The sequence below is a fragment of the Carassius auratus genome, chromosome 4 (assembly GCF_003368295.1).
Source record: "Carassius auratus strain Wakin chromosome 4, ASM336829v1, whole genome shotgun sequence".
NCBI lineage: Eukaryota > Metazoa > Chordata > Actinopteri > Cypriniformes > Cyprinidae > Carassius > Carassius auratus.
The window spans coordinates 10,536,335-10,558,349 of record NC_039246.1 but is presented as its reverse complement, the minus strand read 5'-3'; the positions used below and the strand labels follow the sequence as shown (position 1 = coordinate 10,558,349).

General features: G+C 33.5%; 1 protein-coding gene across 1 annotated transcript in view; it reads left to right on the top strand.

Annotated features, from left to right (window-relative positions):
* LOC113068288 (receptor-type tyrosine-protein phosphatase zeta-like) overlaps positions 1 to 22,015 on the top strand; it is a 38,992-nt gene that overhangs the window by 5,296 nt on the left and 11,681 nt on the right. Inside the window, exons 2-12 of the mRNA XM_026240980.1 lie at positions 6,411 to 6,476; positions 13,283 to 13,462; positions 13,904 to 14,055; positions 14,636 to 14,731; positions 14,830 to 14,896; positions 14,992 to 15,149; positions 17,628 to 17,778; positions 19,184 to 19,368; positions 19,534 to 19,660; positions 20,120 to 20,172; positions 20,283 to 20,769. Of these exons, the coding sequence (XP_026096765.1) occupies positions 6,411 to 6,476; positions 13,283 to 13,462; positions 13,904 to 14,055; positions 14,636 to 14,731; positions 14,830 to 14,896; positions 14,992 to 15,149; positions 17,628 to 17,778; positions 19,184 to 19,368; positions 19,534 to 19,660; positions 20,120 to 20,172; positions 20,283 to 20,769 (1,722 nt within the window). The remainder of the gene's footprint in view (positions 1 to 6,410; positions 6,477 to 13,282; positions 13,463 to 13,903; positions 14,056 to 14,635; positions 14,732 to 14,829; positions 14,897 to 14,991; positions 15,150 to 17,627; positions 17,779 to 19,183; positions 19,369 to 19,533; positions 19,661 to 20,119; positions 20,173 to 20,282; positions 20,770 to 22,015) is intronic.

Here is a 22,015-nt window from a genome sequence, read left to right as displayed (position 1 = left end):
GCGTCTCCTGCTCGGATGTGCTGCGACCAGCCCAGATAAAAGCACTGTGTATAATATATGTTGTCAGGCACAGAGCTTGTTCTCTGTCGTTCGCTATTACACTCCTAAAAATAAACGTTTCAGAAGTGGATTTTCACAGTTATGCCACAGAAGAACTGTTTAGGGTTCCTCAAAGATTTTTTTCTGTGAACAGTTCTTAAAAGAATCTTTTTTTGAACATTCTAATAATCTAAATAACCTTTTTTTTTTTCGCTTTAGGAACACTGAAAGATTCAAAGGATCTTAAAGGTTCTTCATGGAACTATAGATTCTAATAAAGAACTTTTATTTATATTTATTCTAATATTTATACTAAATGTGTTACTATTAAAACAAGCCAACAAACAACAAATGCAAAAATACAAATAAATAATATTATATGTATATAAATGTTATTTATATTATTAATACTAATATTTATACTAAATGTGTTACTATTAAAACAAGCTAACAAACAAATGAAAAAATACAAATAAATACATATTATATTTATGTATATATATATATATATATATATATATATATATATATATACATAAATATAATATGTATTTATTTGTATTTTTGCATTTGTTGTTTGTTGGCTTGGTTAAATATTCTGAATATATATATATATATATATTATCTTTTAATAATATAAATAATATTTATTTATTTATTTATTTCAGAATAACTATGCACATCCTCTTCAAAAATGCTCACAGAGCCAAACTGTCTTTCTTAATTTCAAATATGAATTATTTTCTAGGCTAATGTAGTTTACTAGTTATGCAAGCTGAAAAGTTTATTTTTTCATCCTAGGTCAACAGGGAAATCTCACAACAGGGCCAAGGATATATACGAGCCCAGAATGTTTACAAAAGTATCCTGAAAAAAAGTTTGGATGGGGATAAGAAATCCCACAGCAGCAACACAGCCTTGATTTTTTTTCCTTGTGTATCTTCCAAAAACACAGATCCCTGTTTGCCTGTTTACTTTTAACTTACAGAGAACTCTGCAGTCATAAAGGCAAATTCATTTCCTAAAAGCTGTAATAGTGAATTTGGTGGTTGATGGGAATCTTGGAGGCAGGGCAGTGTTAGAGTGTGTCAGGCAAGGTATAAACCCCAGCTGTTGACTGGCATTACTACCTTCAGCTGCAGTCGGTGTGTTCTCACGCGGACCGCATGTCACTTTCCCCCTGACCCTGCAGCAACAGCTGCCACAGCCTGCTGCACTCATGCACCGTCACATACTGCAGGAGCCCCTCGCCTTAGGAGGATCTCTACAGCACCAACAAAACAAATAAAAACATCCTAGCAACCATACAGTAACGTTCTAAAAACATCCTAGCAACCACACAGCAACGTTCTAAAAACATTGCAGCAAAAACATTGTAGCAACCACACAGCAACGTTCTAAAAACATTGCAGCAAAAGCATTGTAGCAACCACACAGCAACGTTCTAAAAACATTGCAGCAAAAAAAACATCCTAGCAACCACACAGCAACGTTCTAAAACATTGCAGCAAAAACATTGTAGCAACCACACAGCAACATTCTAAAAACATTGCAGCAAAAACATTGTAGCAACCACACAGCAACGTTCTAAAAACATTGCAGCAACCACACAGCAACGTTCTAAAAACATTGCAGCAAAAACATTGTAGCAACCACACAGCAACGTTCTAAAAACATTTCAGCAAAAACATTGTAGCAACCACACAGCAACGTTCTAAAAACATTGCAGCAAAAAAACATCCTAGCAACCACACAGCAACGTTCTAAAACATTGCAGCAAAAACATTGTAGCAACCACACAGCAACATTCTAAAAACATTGCAGCAAAAACATTGTAGCAACCACACAGCAACGTTCTAAAAACATTGCAGCAACCACACAGCAATGTTCTTAAACATTGCAGCAAAAACATTGTAGCAACCACACAGCAACGTTCTAAAAACATTGCAGCAACCACACAGCAACGTTCTAAAAACATTGCAGCAAAAACATTGTAGCAACCACACAGCAACGTTCTAAAAAGTAAAAGTGCGCTAAAATTTTGGTCACTTTTTTTTTAAATTAAAAGTCTACAGGAATAATCCAGTAATTTCAGTAGGAATCAGTGCATTCTGGAGTTTAGCCTGTTAGCTTGAAAAAGATTTTGCTCATGTTCAAGCTGATCATGTGAATTCTACACACTGACCAACAGAAAGATGCTTGGTTTGAAAGTGACTTCTGTGTGTGTCATATTTCATGCATCGCTACACTATTATTGACAATAGACAATGGACCTTTTTTAAAAACAATTTTTGTTGAAATGTCACCAATGTGACTACATCTACAAAAATTCCCAATCACACGGGTATTGAAATGACTGGATTTTGCAGAAAAAAACTGCAAATGTGACTGCATCTGAAGATGTGAATTTTTATTTACTTTATATTTTATTTTTAGGATTTATTTATTTATTTTAACTTGTTTTGTTGTATTTTAGTTTAAAATTGTTATTTTATTTTATTTTAGAATTATTTGATTTTATTTGGGTTTTGGACTTTGCTCCAAAGGAAGTTATTCAGGTTTGGAACAACATGACAGTGAGTAAATGATGAAAGAATTATCATCATGGTCATCATTTACTCGAGTTGTTCTAAAACTCTAAAGAATTGCCATTGCCTTCTACAGTATCCATACTATGGAAGTCAATGGCTACCATCTACTGTCTGAGTGCCCATACTCTTTAAAATATCTTCTTGTGTGTTCAACAGAAGAAAGAAACTCATAGAGGATAGGAAAACTTGAGGGTGAACAAATGATGACCGAATTTTCATTTATGTGTGAATTGTCATCTATAAATTCGGATGGATTATATTTCAGGATGTTATATTTCCTAAAATGTGTTCCTATTATAGCAAAGCTTTAAACTTTCTTCTGTCTTCAATTATGTCTCAACTGGCTGTTTTCCAACACTTGACCTTGGGGATCCAAATATAATCTGCACCTTTGGGAACACATGTCATAATTCAATTAGCTGTCAATCTGAACAAGTGTGTGGTGTGAATTCAGGCCATGACTCCTGTCAGCGTCAGACAGGTGTTCTCCATCATATGAGAGCATGGACAGACACACGGTTCACAGGCTGTGTTTCAGCCAGGCGACGGAAGTTATTTAGTGATGGGGTGAGGAGGGGAACTCGTGTTTTTGTTCTTGAGTTAGAAACACGACGTTCTGGCCGGCTTCCCCGAGACTTTTCTAATCCTCTTATGTATTTGAATGACTCTGGAGACGTTGACAGAGGGCAGAGGATGCTTACGATTCCACCCCCATCCATTTCCTGCGTGAACCAGACACATGCAGAGAGTGTTTCCCAGTCGAGCGACTGTAGTAAACAACTCCTGCCTGCCTGACAGCTCGCCTTCAACAAACTCGCAAAACTTTGCACTTAAAGTGTAGGTTCAGAATAGAGTTGGAAAGTGTGTACACAGCTAAGAAGCAACCTCTACATATGTAACCATTCTATATTAATCTTATTATTATTATTAAATTCATACATTCTATATTGATTACATTTTGAGAGCAGCTTCCACTCATGTAATCATTTAGTATTTTTGTTGTTGTTGTGGTTGTTATTATTAGTTTTAATATATACAATTATTATAAAAAATTCACAATCAGGTAACCAATTTCTATTCCAATTGAATAATAATCATATGCGATTATTATTATTAGAAATGATGACATAAAATATTTTGATACAATTTTGAAAGCAAATTCCACTCATGTAAGCATTTTTATATTTAATTTTAATACCAACTGCACGTTATTATCATTATTATTGCATTAAATTATTACATATTAATTAATATATTTATTACATTTTTAAAGCAACTTATAATCATACGTAAATATTTAGTTGTTGTTGTTTTTATTATTATATGAAATTATTACTTGCAATACATTGAATATATAGATAAGATATTTATTTATATATTTGTTTTTTATTATTATATAATATTTATTAAATATTGCTACTTTAATTAAAATTTAATTTGCTTAATTTGCTTGTAAATGTATTGATTATTATATGAAATGATTACTTGAAATATATTGATTTAAACTCAAGAGAACATTATTTAAATATCTAAAATAAATGTAAATATCTTATTATGAAATGTATTTACTTTTAATTAAACGCATGATTGCTTTTAAATATATTGATTATTATCTTGTGATCACTCATAGATCAAAATTATCCTAGCATTGAGTGTTTCCATAGAACCATAATTTCCAGGGATGACTCTCATAATGACTGTAATTCGGATGCGCGGTGAACACAGGCTACATCTACTGCTGCTTGTTTAGAAATCTCTCATAGAATGCTTTTTGTTTATCTGGAAAATGGAAGCAAATCCCCGGCTGTGTTTCTTTTGAGAGAATGTGAGAGAATGTGAGAGGGGTCCAGTGAAGGGCTTGTTTTATCGGTGATAGACTCATTAACATCAAACTGTGAGCAATTTTAATCTAATTTGCCGCAGGCTTTTCTCTCGGTGCCTGTGAAATGGAGCCGAGCCAAAAAAAGCTCAGCAGCTTTAGTGGAACACAGGTCGCTGTATGATACTGTTCCTGTGAATCGGGACGAGCGAAAGAGCTTCTTCCACTCGCAGTTTCATCGCCCGGCCAACTGGGATTTACTCCACACAGCCGTCAAACACAAAGCCTATTTTTAAAAAGGAAAGGTCCTAAACAAATTGGTGTTTTACCATGTTTTACCACAAGAATAGTGTATGTAAATAATGTGGAGTGGTGCAGTGCGAGTTCCTAGCTCATTTTTGCACTGGTCTTCAAACCTCAAATAACCTTGTAGCAGTTTTAAATGGCACAAAACAAATAAATTATAATATATATAAATATTAAAACACACACACACACACACATGTTTGTTTTTGTGAAAAGTGTGTTCATCCCATAGGCGTAATGGTTTTTATAATGTACAAACTGTATATTCTATGGCCCTACACCAACCCTACACCTAACCCTAACCCTCACAGGAAACTTTGTGCATTTTTACTTTCTCAAAAAAACTCATTCTGTATGATTTATAAGCGTTTTGAAAAATGGGGACATGGGTTATGTCCTCATAAGTCACCCTCTCCTTGTAATACCTGTGTCATACCCATGTCATTATACAGAGTTGTGTCCTGATATGTCACAAAAACAAGAGCACACACACACACACACACATATATATATATACACACATATATATATATTTTTATTTTTATAATAAGACAACAATTTTTATGTATAAAATTTTATAAAAATAGGCATTTATTATTATGCTAAAATAATTTATAGTAATGTATATTATTTTTTTAAATGCATAATATTGTAATGCATATTTACAAAATTCTACTGTGTTCTTGGGAATAACTGAGGACCACAGAGGTGCTTGTTTTTGTGAAAACTTGTGTCTGACTGTTGTTTGTAATAATGGCTGTTCTGTGGCAAGCGTCTTCAAAGGCTCTATTGTGGCAGCGGCTCTCGGTCATCATTCACTGAGTAATGGGCTCTGAGAGGCAGGGACGGGACCGGCCGTATTACACACGGGACGGGTCAGTGCTGTCAGGTCAGAGGGTCAGACTGTTAAAATGCTAAAATGCTCTTTAACTGATTCTTCCATGCTTCGGTGGTTTGCAGCTCGGCCTAATCTCTTGGAAGGACATTCTACATCTGATCCATTGCACTGACTCTTGGACTTTGTGTCTAGTTTAGTTGGTTACAGTCTGGCACATGCAGTTTCAGGAGTTTTGGTGTAAACTATTCCTTTAAGTCCCATCAAAACATTTGACGTTGTTGTTTCTCAGAGGTTATGGCTGTAATCCAGACACAACTGTGTGTGTGTGTGTGTTTGAGCTCATGTGTCCTTTTTATCTCAACTTTCTCTCCTACAGCAGTGACACATGTGTGTTTTGATGTGTCTGGCAGGTGTCCTCACACACACACACACACACACTTTATACAGTAATGTGCTGGAAAACACCCGCTCTGTCTGTTCTACTGTGATAATAATGACCTTTCCCTCATCACACTTTCATTTACAGATATTTATACCGCATCTGAGTCAAAAAGACCGCTTTAGTCTGATGACATCAGTTTAAAACTATAACCCAGTAATGCATTATATAAGCAAGAACATTACAATGCACTGTATATTCATTTTAGAAAACTTTAACAACCTCATAGCAGCACCCCACTATAGATTATGTATCAAAGCATTTGTTTCAATGGTGAAACCTGACAATCTACAAATAATTAATTTAATGTAATGATTTGACTCAGGCACTAAAGACTGTTGTTTTATTTCGTGGTTTCTCTGAATCTCTCTCTTCCAGATCTGGCCGTGTCGTACCTGAGAGGTCAGCGCAGACTCGCCGAGGACGTCGACTGGTCTTACACAGGTGGGTTGAGCTGAACAAATGCTCTTATTGTGTACGTCTCAGCAGACTCCAGTCTGGCACAGCACTGGCTTCAACCCAAACGCCTCAGAAAGCCTTTCTCCTGTGAGCGAGAGACAGGGATACGCTAGCAGAGGGATCAATGTCCGCTCTCCATTAGAGTCGACCGCTGACCCGCCGGTGCTGGAGATTAGCTGAAAGTCCGAGACACTTTAAGACACTTAAGACTTTCAAAAGAGTAAGTGACATTCAGGATTGTTGGAGGGCTTTGAAATCAGGCCGGAGGACACTTTTTTTTGTGACTTTTAGTCCAAGACTATTAGAAGTTTTTTTTAAATGTAATTAATCTTTTTTTAAGTTTCAGTATTCCGTAGAAAAGCTGAATGTTTAAAATGTACAGTCATTCTCTTACCTGGAAAAGGGACCAAAATTGAGTTACTCACTGATGGGAAAACCATCAAAACAAATGTGACGTTACGTTTCCAGATGGGACAGTGAGTGATGAAAATTAAATAACTTTTAGATGTGCATCTTAATAATAAGATAAAAAAAAATTTGACAAGGAAATCTGAGACACCTAAAATATGTATAATAAACAATATATGAATATATTATTGTATATATTTAAATATATAATTAAAATATAATTTTAATCAAATATATTTAATTTAAATTAAATTCGTAGATGAGTTTCAATAATAACCTGTAGTTTATAACAAAGATGTATAAAAAAGAAAAAAAAAAATTCAAGGAATTCTGGCAAAATTAGTTTTTTATTTATTTATTTATTTTATTACAATATGTGTAATGAATGTAAATACATATAAAATTATAGATATTTAAATAATAATAATAATAATCATAATGAAAAAAGTTAAAATAATTTATAAATAATAATAATAATAATAATAAAGAAAGAAATATATATATATATATATATATATATATATATATATATCAATAAAAATAGATTTATTTAAATATTTCATCTAGTACCATGGTACTCTATATCTGCGTGGTTTAGATCATATTTAAAATGGTTAAAGTGTAACTTTTTTTTTTCTTTTAGTCACTTTTTATTTGTAAAGCAACCACACACTCCATAAGATAATCACTGCTGTCATGTTAAAACCACTACGAGTCTGCATCAAGACAAATCTTACTGTCTTGTGAAAACTTGTAGGATACGGACTCTGTGTGTGTGTGTGTGTGTGTGTGTGTGTGTATGTGTGTGTTCAGTGAGTCGAAACTAAATGAATTAACATGTGAAAGAAGACTCTTGATTGTGAGGCCCAGCACAGACCTGTGGAGAAAGAGAGCGAAACACGTTCCTCTGTTTTAACTCGGATTGTTTCAGTAAACCTTTCTCTTCACAAACAATAGTAGTCAAGCTTGAATAATTTGTTCAGCTGACAGTCACACGGTGACTCTGTAATGCTTCAGATTCCTTCCTGATGTGTGGGAAATGTCTGTTTTTTGTTTGTTTTATTGGTCTTTTTATTATGCACTAATTGTGAATTAAAAATCAACTGATACTGTGGTCTTCCAGCCTGGTCCCCCGGTTAAATGAGCAATATCCCATTAATTATTCCACAGCATGTTGTTTTTCTCTCCAGATCCTCACTAACAAACTTTATTTTCTTCCCTTTTCTTCACTTCTAATCCGTATTAACATCTATTACTGTGGGAACTGTAATGTAACAGTCCAGATAGGGTGAAAATTACAGAAATAATTTCTAATTACACCTAATTTTTTTAAATTATAAATAAATAATAAATAAATGTTGCAGATTTTCATCAAGAAATTGCTAGTAAACATTTAAAATATGAAATATATAAATATTTTGTAATTTAATATTCATATTTTATATCTAAAACTAAATTAGATTTATATTACAACTAAAATAAATCTATTATTAATATATTTTATTATTTTAATAAATTAATGTCCTAAATTTTCATTAAGAAATGACTAGCAAATTAGTTTGTTGAAATATTTAAATATATGAATATTATATAATATATATTGTACATAATATATCTATGTATTTCATTTAAAATATAATTCTGAAGAAATATATGTAATATTAATACATTCATACCTAATATTAGAATATCGTATTTAATATTGTATATTTATAAAAAAAATTGAAAACTTTATATTAATTTTATATTATATATCTTATAAAATGATTATATATTTTTTAAATAAAAATTTTTACGTCATTTTAACATATTTAAATATTTAAGTAAGAAATACTAAAATATTTTAGGAATGGCAAGTAAAATTAGCAAAGAACGGGCAGGTAATGCTTGAATTAATTTTTTTTACAGTATAGTCTTTAAAGTTTTCACATTTCACGGGAGAAGCAAATCCCAGAATGCCTTGTGATGGGGAAAAACATATGTAATATGTACCGATCTATACTGTATATTTAATATTTCATCTTATAGTTGTGTGCTGGTGTGGAGTGTTTTAAAATCAGTCATTTATGAGGCTCAGTTTGAATCTGCATGCAGCTGTCTATGTAGGCAGTGAACGTTTGGTTTGGGGATGGAGTTCTTACATGATCGTGAGTTACTGTAGCATGTCAGGCTCCCGTCGAGACTGTTTTCCAGAGCCCAGGGGTGTGTGATTCCTGTCTCCATCTGCTGCGGGGGCTACCGCTCTTTCCTCTAATCATATGAATGCCCTGATAACCTGCCGCCTCCGTCCTCAGCAGCACCTCAGCTTTACTGCTCATGATTTTACTGAAGGCGTGATGTATATATAAATACATATGTTTCTCTAGAGCAAATAGGGAAATGTTGTGTTGATGTGTAAATTACTCATCGATTGCATTGCTCTATGGTGTACACAAGCTTAGTTGCCATTGAACTGACTCCACAAGTTACTCACATTCAAGCTATACATCCTATCCTCCACCTTTTTCCTGACGTAAAAATGGGTGCCGCCATTTGTAAATTCTATGGGTGTAGCTTCGGGTGTAGTTTGCTGCTTGATATTTACAATTGATGTGTGATATCATATTATTTTAATATGTTATCTTAATTAAGAACACACTGGTTTCTATTGCAAACAGTAATTATCATAAGACCTAAGTCTTATAATTTTTTTTATAAAAATTTAAGATTATTATATTTTTATATTTTAATAATGAAATAATTAAGTTTAAAATGTAATAAATTATTTGTAATTTTAACTTTTATAAAATGAAATATAAATATATACAATTAAATATATAAGTTAATAATAATAACCAATATTTATTGTATTATTATTATTGTTAATATAATAATACAAATAATATTATATATAATAAGTTTAAAATGCAATTTTTATATTTTTGAAATAAATATAAAATATTATATATAATATTATCTGTATTATATTAATTATCATTTTATACAAATATATTTAATATTGATACAATAAATATTGGTTATTATTATTAACTTATTTATTTAATTTTATATATTTATATTTATACAAATAATTATTTGCATTTTAAACTTAATTGATTATTGACATTTACTTGTTAAACTATTTAAATAGTACACTATTAATTTTTTTTTTATTATATTGTTTCCTACGATTTTATTACTGACCTTCAGAGAAGGTGTGGTTTTGTGAATAGTTGCTCCTTTATGAGTCCACAGACATTCACACGGGTTGTTTCTTGCGTGGAGACTGTTGTGGATAATTGGCTGGTTTAATCAGACTGAATGTCAGTGTGGATCAGGTGTCATTATGGAGGGAGAGGAATCCACAATAACCGTTCCCGTCTGTGATCGTTCTCACGTTTGTTCCCATGCGCCATAATTCTGCGGATCGCTTCAAAGGCCAAAGCACATCCTACCTGTTACTGCAGCCTTCGATTGTGAGCGATCTGACCTTACATGCTGTTAGAAAAATAGAAATATTCAAAATGTCAGAGCAGCCCAGAGGTCTCAAAATCCTTGAAATTACTTCAGGCTCTACGTTTATGCCACATCCGCAGACTAGCGGTTACCATAGCAGCAGCGCTTCTCTTTGATTACAGCGTATCCGTGTGTGTGTGTGTGTGTGTGTGTGTGTGTGTGTGTGTGGCAAGCCATTTTAACCCTCTAAATTTTCTAGCATGCATTTTCATGCTAATACATTTTTTATTAAAAAGATGTAGTATCATAACGAATAGGTACTGGTAACTGATATCTACATTTTTATTACATTAAGTTCTAATAAATAAATAAGTGCTAATAGCTAAAGAATAAACACTAGTAGCTAATGAATCAGGAACAGGAAAGGTCAACGCTAATGTCTGATGATTAAGCACTAGTAGCTAATACCTTAAGAAATGTAGTTAAACCATGGTAACCACAAATTAACCAATTGCTACATTACCCATATAGTTTAACAATGGTATTTGTTGTAAAACTGTGGTTATACAAATGGGTGTTCAATCTGCCAAAAAACATGGTTACTGCACTTTTGCTATAATAAAACCATGGTTAATTTTCATAAGTGATAAATCAACATTAGTAGCTAAAGAATATGCACTAGTAGCTTAGCACCACTCACTAATGAAGAATCACTATTAGCTAATTAGCAAGGACTAGCTAAAGGATACATGCTAGTAGCTAAATAATTCAAAGGTATAAGCCAAAGAATATTGAGGTAGTAGCTAATGAATAACCGCTAGAAGCTGATGAATAAACTATAGAGGAGGTGGCAGTAGCTAAAGAGTAAATGCTAGTATTTAAAGAATAAACATTATTAGCTAAAGAATAATCGTCAATAGCTAAAGAACAAATGTCACTAACTAAATAAGCATCAGTAGTTAATAAATACACGTCAGTAGCTAAAGAATAAACATTAATAACCAAGTAAGTCTCAGTGGCTAAAGAATAAACATTAGTAGTTAATGAATAAGTGTCAGTAGCTAAAGAACAAATGCCACTAACTAAATAAGCATCAGTAGCTAAAGAAAAAGTGACAGTAGGTAATGAATAAGTGTCAGTAGCTAAAGAATAAGCATCACTAACTAAATAAGCATCAGTAGCTAAAGAAAAAGCAACATAAGTTAATGAATAAGCGCCAGTAGCTAAAGAATAAGCATCACTAACTAAATAAGCATCAGTAGCTAAAGAATAAGTGTTAGTATTTAACGAATAAGTGCCAGTAGCTAAAGAATAAGAGACAGTATATAAACATTAAGCTTAATCTAGTAGATTAAGAATAAGCATCAGTAGCTACTGTATAAGTGCTAATAGCCAATGAATAAATGCTAAGAGCTAAAGAATAAGCAGCTAATGAATAAGCACTAGTATCTACAAATAAGCATTAGTCCTTACTTGCTAAGAAAAAAGTACTAGTAGTGTGAAAATAAATGCTAGTACATTTTAAGGATTAAATGTTAAAACAGCTTGCCATATTGTGTGTCTGCTGGATCCAGATGCGCACTGCTGTATCCTGACAGACTCATAGCTCAAAATACTGTGTTCCTGTTGAATGTGGCTCCATCAATCAGACTAACGGCCAACGTTTGTCGATATTAAGTAGCTTGCGGATGTGGTTCTGCCGTCCTCACATGGTGGACGTGATCCTGTATAGCCTTTTAGGGACGTATTAATTATGTTGCAGCTTAAGAGGGTGAAGAATTGCCACCCAGGAGCTGAAAGTGAAATCACTGTGAAAATATACACGCTAATCGTCCTTCCAGGGAACATTAGAGCTGATAATTCAGATCGAGCGTCTTAAAGACACGTCCTCGGGGGCACTTTTAATCAGCTGTGTTTATGTTTGTGTGTGTGTGTTCAGTGATGTGTGACCCGTTGCCATCTGCTCTGTGAGTTTATCATCTGCTGAAGTCAGTGTGATATATCATAGTGCTCGGTTTATGTGTTCAACATCACTGCAAGTGGCATTATTCTGCTCTGATCAGCACTGACTCTTCATATGCCATACCATGTGCTTCAGTTTGCTGCCATATGCCATTGGTTTACATTTTTTGCCTTTTTATTTGTAGTGAATAAAGAAATCAGAACATTTTAGGCAGAAAAGATCTTAAACTTAATTTTAAAACACAAATCTGAACCACAATGTTTTAGAAAAAGCACTGAATCCAAGGCTCATGCTTTAATAAAATACATAAAATAAATATAAAAGTACGAACTACAGTTTTTAAATCTTTATGAGAAATCTAATATCTTTTAAAAAATATATAATGTTTAAAATAATATCAACATTTTAAATAAAATATTATTAATATTTATAATAGTTTAATACTAATTAATTATCTATCTATCTATCTATCTATCTATATATATAAACAAAATTGTGGATAGCTGCACTTTTTTGTATTTCATAAAACTACTTTTTGTAGCATTTTTATAGTTCTTTTATAATTATTCTACATGCATTTTGGATCTCATAGTAACTGAGAAATCATATGTAATATTTTTTCTTTAAAAAATATATAATTTTTATTTATTTTTTCATTATTAAAATAATATAGTCACATTACAGGACTGTTTAAATGAATAAACAAACTAAAAAGCAAGGCAGAAATGTGTACATATATATATATATATATATATATATATATATATATATATATATATATATATATATATATATATATATATATATATATATATACCTAAAAGTCAAAATAAATTCTGGTCAATATTCGGTGCATTAATTAACACTTCATATCTTTACCTGATTTGCTTCAAAATTGATGTCTGACAAATTGCTTTTCTAAGTAGCTTTGGATAAAAGTGTATGCAGTTATTAAGATTAGAATATTCACTTTTATTCTTCACAGGGGCCCTGAACCAGAAGCACTGGGGAAAGAAATATCCGGTGTGTGGCAATGCCAGACAGTCTCCTATTGACATCAGTGAGGAGTTCACGCAGGTCAGGGTTCAGTACCAGAATCTGCAGCTGGAGAACTGGGACCAACCAACCACTGAATCCACCACCATCACCAACGACGGGAAAACAGGTCTGTGGTGTTCCCATATGTGATCTAGTGCAGATGAAACGTGTCTGGCATTTGAAATCCCTCTTTTAAAACCAGCACTCCCCACAGCGATGGCCTGCGATGAATGCAATTACAACCTGAGATTAATCGGCTGCAGACGCTGCTGAAAAATCAAATCTTCTGGTGTTTCTTTCTCATACCTGTGAATGTTAGCTGGCCGTCTTTTAGAGGGTCTGTGCTTTTACAGGAGCGCAGAAGAAAAGCTGGTGCTGAATCTTTTGTTCTGATTTGACACCGGGAGAGTGAGGGATTATTCCAGCACAAAAGGCAAAGCTTAAAATGAATCTTTTATCAGCGATGAAAGCTGAAATATGAAATATGAGCAATTAGGCATGCTGAAAGAAGAGCACAATTACGCGTCAAGCGGTCCTTGAGTTTGTGTGTGTGTATCGTGTTTCTCAGTGATAATCAGTCTGAACGGTCAGTACTTCATAAGCGGAGGTGGGCTCAGATCCAGGTTTAAAGTGGGCAGGATCACGTTCCATTGGGGCCGATGTAACGCCACTTCAGACGGATCTGAACACAGTCTGAATGGAAACAGGTTCCCCCTGGAGGTAAAGTTCAACACACGTCTGAATCGCCACAAATCACTCTCTGTAAGACTGAACATTATGATGGTAATGCATCGATGTATTTAATATTCATAATAATGTAATGTGTAACAGTATTCAGTGGAAAATATTCTGGGAGGAATTTAATTGAAATTTAATAGAATTTAATGTTTGAACTGTGGAATTATTATTATTGTTAGGGGCAAAGCACCGAAGGTGTGATGTATCCGTTGGCGTTCTTTTTCTTCTTCTTCTTCTTCTTCTTCTTCTTCTTCTTCTTCTTCTTCTTCTTCAATACCGTCCATTCACTGTATTTCCAGCAAAAAAAGTATAAAATAATAATAATAATAAAAAATAAATAGTATACTTCCTTTCAAAGTATTTAATATATCATAATATATCCCATTACTGGGGTATATAATTAAACACAATGAAAAATAAATTAAATATCTTCCATTCATTAAATTTCCAGCAAAAAAAAAAGGTAATTTAGTGGGTAAAAATGTGGTTTTGTGATTTTATGTTGACTCTAAGCAAAATTCATTAAAAAATGAAATGAACTGCAGTTGTTTCTCTCTCACAGATGCAGATCTATTGTTTTGATGACGAGGAGTTTGAATCCATAGACGAGGCGATAAGTAGCGGAGGAAAGCTTACTGCTGTAGCTGTCCTTTTTGAGGTGACATTTTCATCCTGCGAACCATAAAAAACACAAACACATCTGTATATTAACTCATATCTGCAACCCTTTTATCATAATTTTATCAAATTGTTTAGGCCAGTATTGAAGACAACCAGGACTATGCAGCCATCATTGAAGGAGTAAACAGTGTGAGCCGATTTGGTAAATCTTTTTTTTTTTTTTTTTAAGATTACATCCACAAACTTTTCATTATTTCAAACTGCAATAACAAAAACACAAACATGCTTGTATTGAAGGTAAAAGCAACCCTCTGGAAGCGTTTTCTCTGCTGGCTCTGCTTCCTCAGTCCACCGAAAAATACTTCATGTACAACGGCTCACTGACCGCGCCGCCCTGCTCCGAGAACGTGGAGTGGATCGTGTTTAAAAACACAGTGTCCATCTCAGAAACACAGGTCAGGACATACATTATTCTTCTCATAGAACAGCCCATAGAACCACTTGATGGAAAGTTATGAAATTTGGCACATAGATAGAGAATAGTCTGAAAATGAAGCACAATACATTTGAATTCTCTAACTCAAACTCTCTAGCTCCACCAAAAGCTCAAATTTGAACTCATGCTTATAACTTGAACCGAAAGGGCTGGAAACAAAACACAGAAACAAAACGCAGTCTTCACCAAAACTGGCTCAGATCATCTTCACACCGTGCTGGCAAACTGTTTTTAAAAGGTTTTTTTAATAGATCAAACCAAACTGGGTCGATTTTCTTCTTCAGCCTTCGTTCCCTCTTCTGTTATTGAGTCTATGGAAACCCACAGAACAGCTTGGGAGAAAGTTATGAAAATTGGCACACAAATAGAGGAAGCCTGGATAGTAATACCACCAAATGTAGAGTCTTTAACTAAAACCCTGTAGTGCCAGCAATGGCTCAAATTTGCACTCGTATTTATGCTAATATCACTTGAGCCATAAGAGCTAGAAGAGCTTCAGATTCCTTCACTCAGTACGATTTGATTGCATCCTAAAATGTAATTTTCCATCAAGAAAATGTAGAATTTGTCAAAAATCCGGCTTTTTCCAAACCAAATTTTTTTATCCAATTTTCCCAAAAAAGGTCACAAATCATCTTCAGACTATGCTTGGAATAGGGTATTAAAATCTTTTTGATAGATGCAATTGTTCTCATATTAACTCATCATTGAATTTGATGGCGTAGACAAACTGGATCTGAGGATGTATTTCCGCTTCTTCTTTGGCTTCGGGATTTGAGTCCATGGCAAGCCATAGAACTGCTTGCAAGAAGTTGTCAAATTTGGCACACAGATAATGAATAGTACGAACATCAACCACAGCAAATTTGGAGTCCCTAACGTAAACTCTCTAGCGCCACCAACAGCTCAAATTTGCAATCACATTTATGGTAACTTAAACCATTGATCAGGCCAAGTGAGAAGAGTTTGGGATCAGTATTGCAGCCACTGGCATGATTGTGTGTGTGTGTGTGTGTGTCAGAGGGAGAGAGAAACCCCTCTCCTAAAAATATAGCATGGTGAATTCATCCCTGACAGCCCCTTTAAGCTATTCTCTAGCAGACGGAGGCGTGCATTAATATTTCAGCTGGCCACAGCCTGACGTGTGGATCAGAGATAAGCTCTGGATGTCAGCGAACAAAACTTTGCCTCTCTCATCCAGCTGCACTTTAAAGCTCAGTTTTCAGATGCGAGGAGGTTTTTTGTCATGCGGGTGTGCTGCTATTTTTTCTTTGCCCCGTGCCTGATCCACTTTAAGCACAGACTGTTTCTTGAGCATGAAATTTTGATGCTGAAGTAAAGCTGATGAAACCTCATCGTGTCGTCTGATCTCGTTACTGACCCGCAACTGCATAAATTCACTCATGCACTCATTTATCTTGATTTCAATTTAAATGCAATCAGTATAAACAAAATAAAAATATATGAACTTGATAGTAATGCTTAGTTGTGAAAGCAAATTCTGATCCTTGCTGTTTTATTTTTGTGTAATGATATTTGTTGTATAAAGCTTTTCTTGCACAGTATAATGTCTTCTTTCACAAAAAAAAAAATCAATATGTATTGATTGATTGATTGGCTATACTAACTCACTAGTTACTATAGTCAAACTAAACTAACTAGTGAGATAATGTCCAGTCAGTCAGTCATCATCCAAAAGTAAGTGTTCATTTGGTCATATGATTAGCTTACTGTACATTGTTCCTTATGTATCTGATTATTTTATTTTATATAATTTATGTTCATTTATTTATGTTCCATTATTGTATGTATGTATTATGTAAAATGTTTTTTTTTAACAAATGTAACTTTCTTTCTATATTTGTTTTGTAGATTATATAGATCCTACTTTATATTTGATGCAAAATAAAAATTAATATATATTATTTGTTTAATATTATTTTGAACTATTTTGCAACTTTTTAATGAATTTCAATATTTTTTTTTGTCTCTTTTGTTTTATATTTCTTGATTACATTTTCACTGATCCTATTTATTTTTTATGAAAAATAAAAATGTTTAGTTTCATATTTAATATTATTTTTTTAAATGATAATTTTAACACATTTTACTAAATTATGTATATTATTTTATGTATTTTATATGTATATTGACTGTTTTTAGAATTTATAATGATCCTATTGTTGTATGAAAAAAGTTTATGTATTTTTTTATTCATTATTTAAAATATTTTATGAAATGCCACTTATACTATAATAATAATAATAATAATAATAATAATAATAATAATAATAATAATAATAATAATAATAATAATAACTATTTTTTTTTCTTCTGTATACTTAATTATTTATTTAAGTTTCTATTATTGCAATATGGAATTATTGCAATTGGATGGTCTCATGGTCATGTCCCGTGTTTTGTTGTGTGTTTGTAGCTGGAGGTGTTCTGTGATGTTATGACCATACAGCAGGCCGGATACGTCATGCTGACCGACTACCTGCAGAACAACTACAGAGAACAACAGCAGCAGTTCATGGGACAAGTGTTCTCGTCTTACACCGGCACAGAGGAAGTTCCTGCACCCAGTATGCAAACCACACACACACACACACACACACGGTATAAAATAATGATCATAGAGGAGTGAGAGGTCAGACCTCCTCCTCTGACCGTGGACACACATGCGTTCTGCTTTTTAAAACCCTGCAGTGAATGCCTGTTGCTAGGTAACCCTACTTTGGCATTTTTCCAAGAAAACAAATGCACCATTTCTGTTTCAGACAGAGCTGATTGAGAAGCAGTTTTCTAAATTATTGCTATTCGACTGAAGTTAACTGTTCTGCAATAACATGATATTCTCTCAGGCTCTCCATCTGGATATTCAGAATATAACACACTGTCTAGTGTCTTATTGCTTGATATTGTTTTCCCTCCCAATAAATAAGGCTAAGAATTATGTTTACTTAGTAGTTTACTAATTTAAGATTTTTTTTAATATTCTTAATATATTTTATATTTATTGAATATTTTTTTTATCCTATTTATGTTATATAATTTTTTTTTATTTTTTTTAAAAACACACGCACACACAAACACACACACACACACACACACACACACATATATATAATTTTGTCAAAATGTAAAATTTTTACTATATTTATCTTCTTTACATTTTTATTTTTATTAAAAATAAAAGGCCTATAAAGAATATATTTATTTGATGTTATTTAAAGCTGCAGTAGGTAACTTTTGTAAAAATATATTTTTTACATATTTATTAAACCTGTCATTATGTCCTGACAGTAGAATATGAAAATCAAGCTCCTCTGGCTCCTCCCAGTGTCCTATTGCCATTTGCAGAAATTAATCCACTCCCGGTAAGAAACAACCAATCAGAGCTGTGGTCCGTAACTTTGTTTGTGTTCAAAATGTGGAAAAATGTATATAATTAGCGAGTACACCATGAATCAATTTTCCAAACCGTTTCTTTAGCTTGTCCTGAATCACTAGGGTACACCTAGAATAAGTGTTTATATTCGGACTATTTTAGATTGCTTCTGGGATACCGCGGCGGAGTAACCCAGTACCTTTGTGATTCTTCATAGACATAAACAGAGAGAAGTAGTTCCGGCTACGATGTTCTTCCGCAAGACGCAAGCAGTTCTGTTTATTAACCGCTAGAGCGTCAAAAGTTACCTACCGCAGCTTTAACAAATATTTTATACAATTTAGTAAAAAGAGTGAATTATATATAATGTGTATATATTTTATACTCATATTAAAATATTTTAATTATATTGTATGAAAAAGAAATTGAATTTAATATTATATAATAATATTCTATTTTACAAAATGCAACTATATTGTTTATTGATTTTATTATTATTATTATTATTATTATTAACTATAATATTATTTAATTTAGTAATGACTCTCTACACTCTTCTCTGTGTACACAACTCAGTGTGGATCTCTTGTTGTGTTCAGTTTGCAGCTCTGAGCCGCAGAACGTGCAGGCCGACTCTCAGAACTACACCGGGATGGTGGTGACGTGGGAACGGCCGCGGGCCGTCTATGACACCACCATAGAGCGCTACTCCATCACCTACCAGAGACTGCAGGGCAGAGACCCACCAAAACAGCAGTATCTCACAGACGGAGACCAGGATGTGGTGAGCGCTTTTACACTTCAGCAGTGATTAATATAACAGTGATGAGTGAAGCACAGTAGGGACGTCTCACTCAGCGCTGTGAAACGATCGCTGATAGTTCAAGGGTACACTGGTCCTGATGGTTAGAAACAGATGTTATGGAATGATATTGTCTTGTTTTTCCAGGGAGCCATTATCCATCATCTGCTGGCGAACAGTAGCTATGTTGTCCAGGTGGTGGCGCTCTGCACCAATGGCTTGACGGGAAAAATGAGTGACCAGGTTATTGTGGACATGCCTCTCGAAGACCCTGGTAATCTCACAAAAATATCATAACTGCCTGCTTCATATTTTACACCAAAATCAAAACATATTTTAGGACGATTAAGAATGTTTACGAAAGGACAATTATTTTCAGTTAGGCGCATGATAACATTAATGATGAAAAAATCTTTCTATATTAATGATATTGCAATATTTTTTATAATTAAAAAAAATAAATGTAGTATGTTAGTAAATTGTACTTTACAAGTGTGCCTTATTATTAATTCTGTAATTTTCGGGGGGGGGGGGGGGGGGGGGCTTAATCGTCATGAACATTTTATACATTTTTGTATTTATTTTTTGGGGGATAAAATATGACACAGATTTTTTTGTATGTGCTATTAACCCTTTTTTATAGCGTGAATATTAATTTATTGTACAATTTATTTACATATTTATTATATTAATTTATATAAGTAATTTACCAATATTTTCTTTCATCTTGAAGTAAATGAGCTTGATCCCTTTGGCGATTTAACAGAATCCGAGGACTATAATGAGGTAAGACTTTTATAATCTACCTTCAGAAACAAAATCATTAATAACTGAATCATAAGCATCATCATTTTTCATGAGCATCTTGATTAAAACATGACATGTTTGGTTCTCAGGAAACATCTCCACCTGTTTCCAAATCTCCGCCCGGCCGAAGCCTCATCCGGGATTCCGGGAGTTCCATCTCAATCACCACAGCAAAGGACCAACCAGGCTTCCTGTTCCCCGTGCTCAGAACCACTGCTGTTACAGTCCGCCGGAAAATGACAGAGGAGTCTTCACTATCATGGTCACCTGACCAAAACAAGAGCAGAAACGAGACCAGACGACCACTGAACAGACTCCTTCCAGAGGACGGTGGCCAGCCTCCTCACGGCAACATGCTGGTCACAGACGTCTACTATGAGGACAGCAGCACAAAAACCACACCAGCTCAGGATCAGGACCAAGAAACCTCAACCATGACGGCCCACACTTCAAGCAGCACCACTGAACCTGTATTAAACACAAGCGCAGCAGCTAATGCTAGCACTGCCAGCACTGGATCAGCCTTTACAGCATCTATGAAGATCGTTTCTCAGACCACTCAGCCCCTGTTTAATGGTAAGACCCATTTTTGGGGTGTCTGCTAAATCAAACATTTACTAAATGCTAACTTGCTTGCAGGGAAATCAAATGAAATGACTAGCAGTAGTACTTGGCTAGTTTAGTGATTAGAGTGTTTCCCAACTTTATTCATCTGAAGAACTGCTTCATTAACATCACCCTTGTAAAAAAAGAATTCACTTTAGAATACTGAAGTGTGAACTGAATGTATTGCCTGTTAATTGCAGTTAATATTTTAAATAGTTTAATTTAATTTAAATGCTATTAGCGTGCCTTTTTGACACATTTAAGTTGGACTCAAATACATCTTTATATGTCATATCATATAATGAAAAGCATATGTTAAACTAAATATGTTTATAAATGTTTTAAAATGTTTAATGTGCAATGAAATATGCTTGTGTTTTATTAAAATATATTTTGCACATTTGTAATGATGAAATTGCAATTAAGCACATTGAAAATATCTTAACTTTAAACAATACTAAATAGCACACTACGGTTCAAATTATTATCAAATACTTTACTTGTGCTTTAGTATGTTAGTTTTTGCATCAAAATACGTGTATTAGTTTAAAGCATGACAAAAGATGATCAAAATATAGTGATTTAAAATATACTTAAAAGTAAAACTTTTTAAAAGCACTTAAGTGTGTTAAGAAACAGCCATCAAAGTGTACTTGATTTAAGTGCACTTGAATGGCCTTTTATTTATTTTAACTAAATAAATGATATAATGTGCAAGTACAAGTTCTTTATGAGATTTGAAGTATACGCTACGACAGATGCAATTAAGTGCACTTCTTTTTCACAAAGGAAAAACCTTTGAGCTACAAACCATTGATACTGTGGGTGGGGAAATTCTTTTGTGCTGTAATTTAACTACTAAAGCAGCTCAGCATGTATGTAGAATTATCACCTGCAAGCAAATGCAATCTTATATAAGTTATAAAAAATTACAGGTTTACACTGTCTTTGCGAATCTGCATCTCCTGGTTGGGAATCACTGTTTTAAAGGGAAAGTTCAGCCAAAATGAAATTCTGTCATCATTTACTCACCCTCAAGTTGATCCAACAATCACAAAAGATCATTTGAAGAATGTTTGCAACCAAACGGTTGACGGTAGCCATTGACTTCCATAGTATGGAGAAAAATACTATGGAATTCAATGGCTATCGTCAAACATTTGGTTACCCACATTCTTGAAAATATCTTATTTTGTTTTCAGGATGAGAAAGAAAC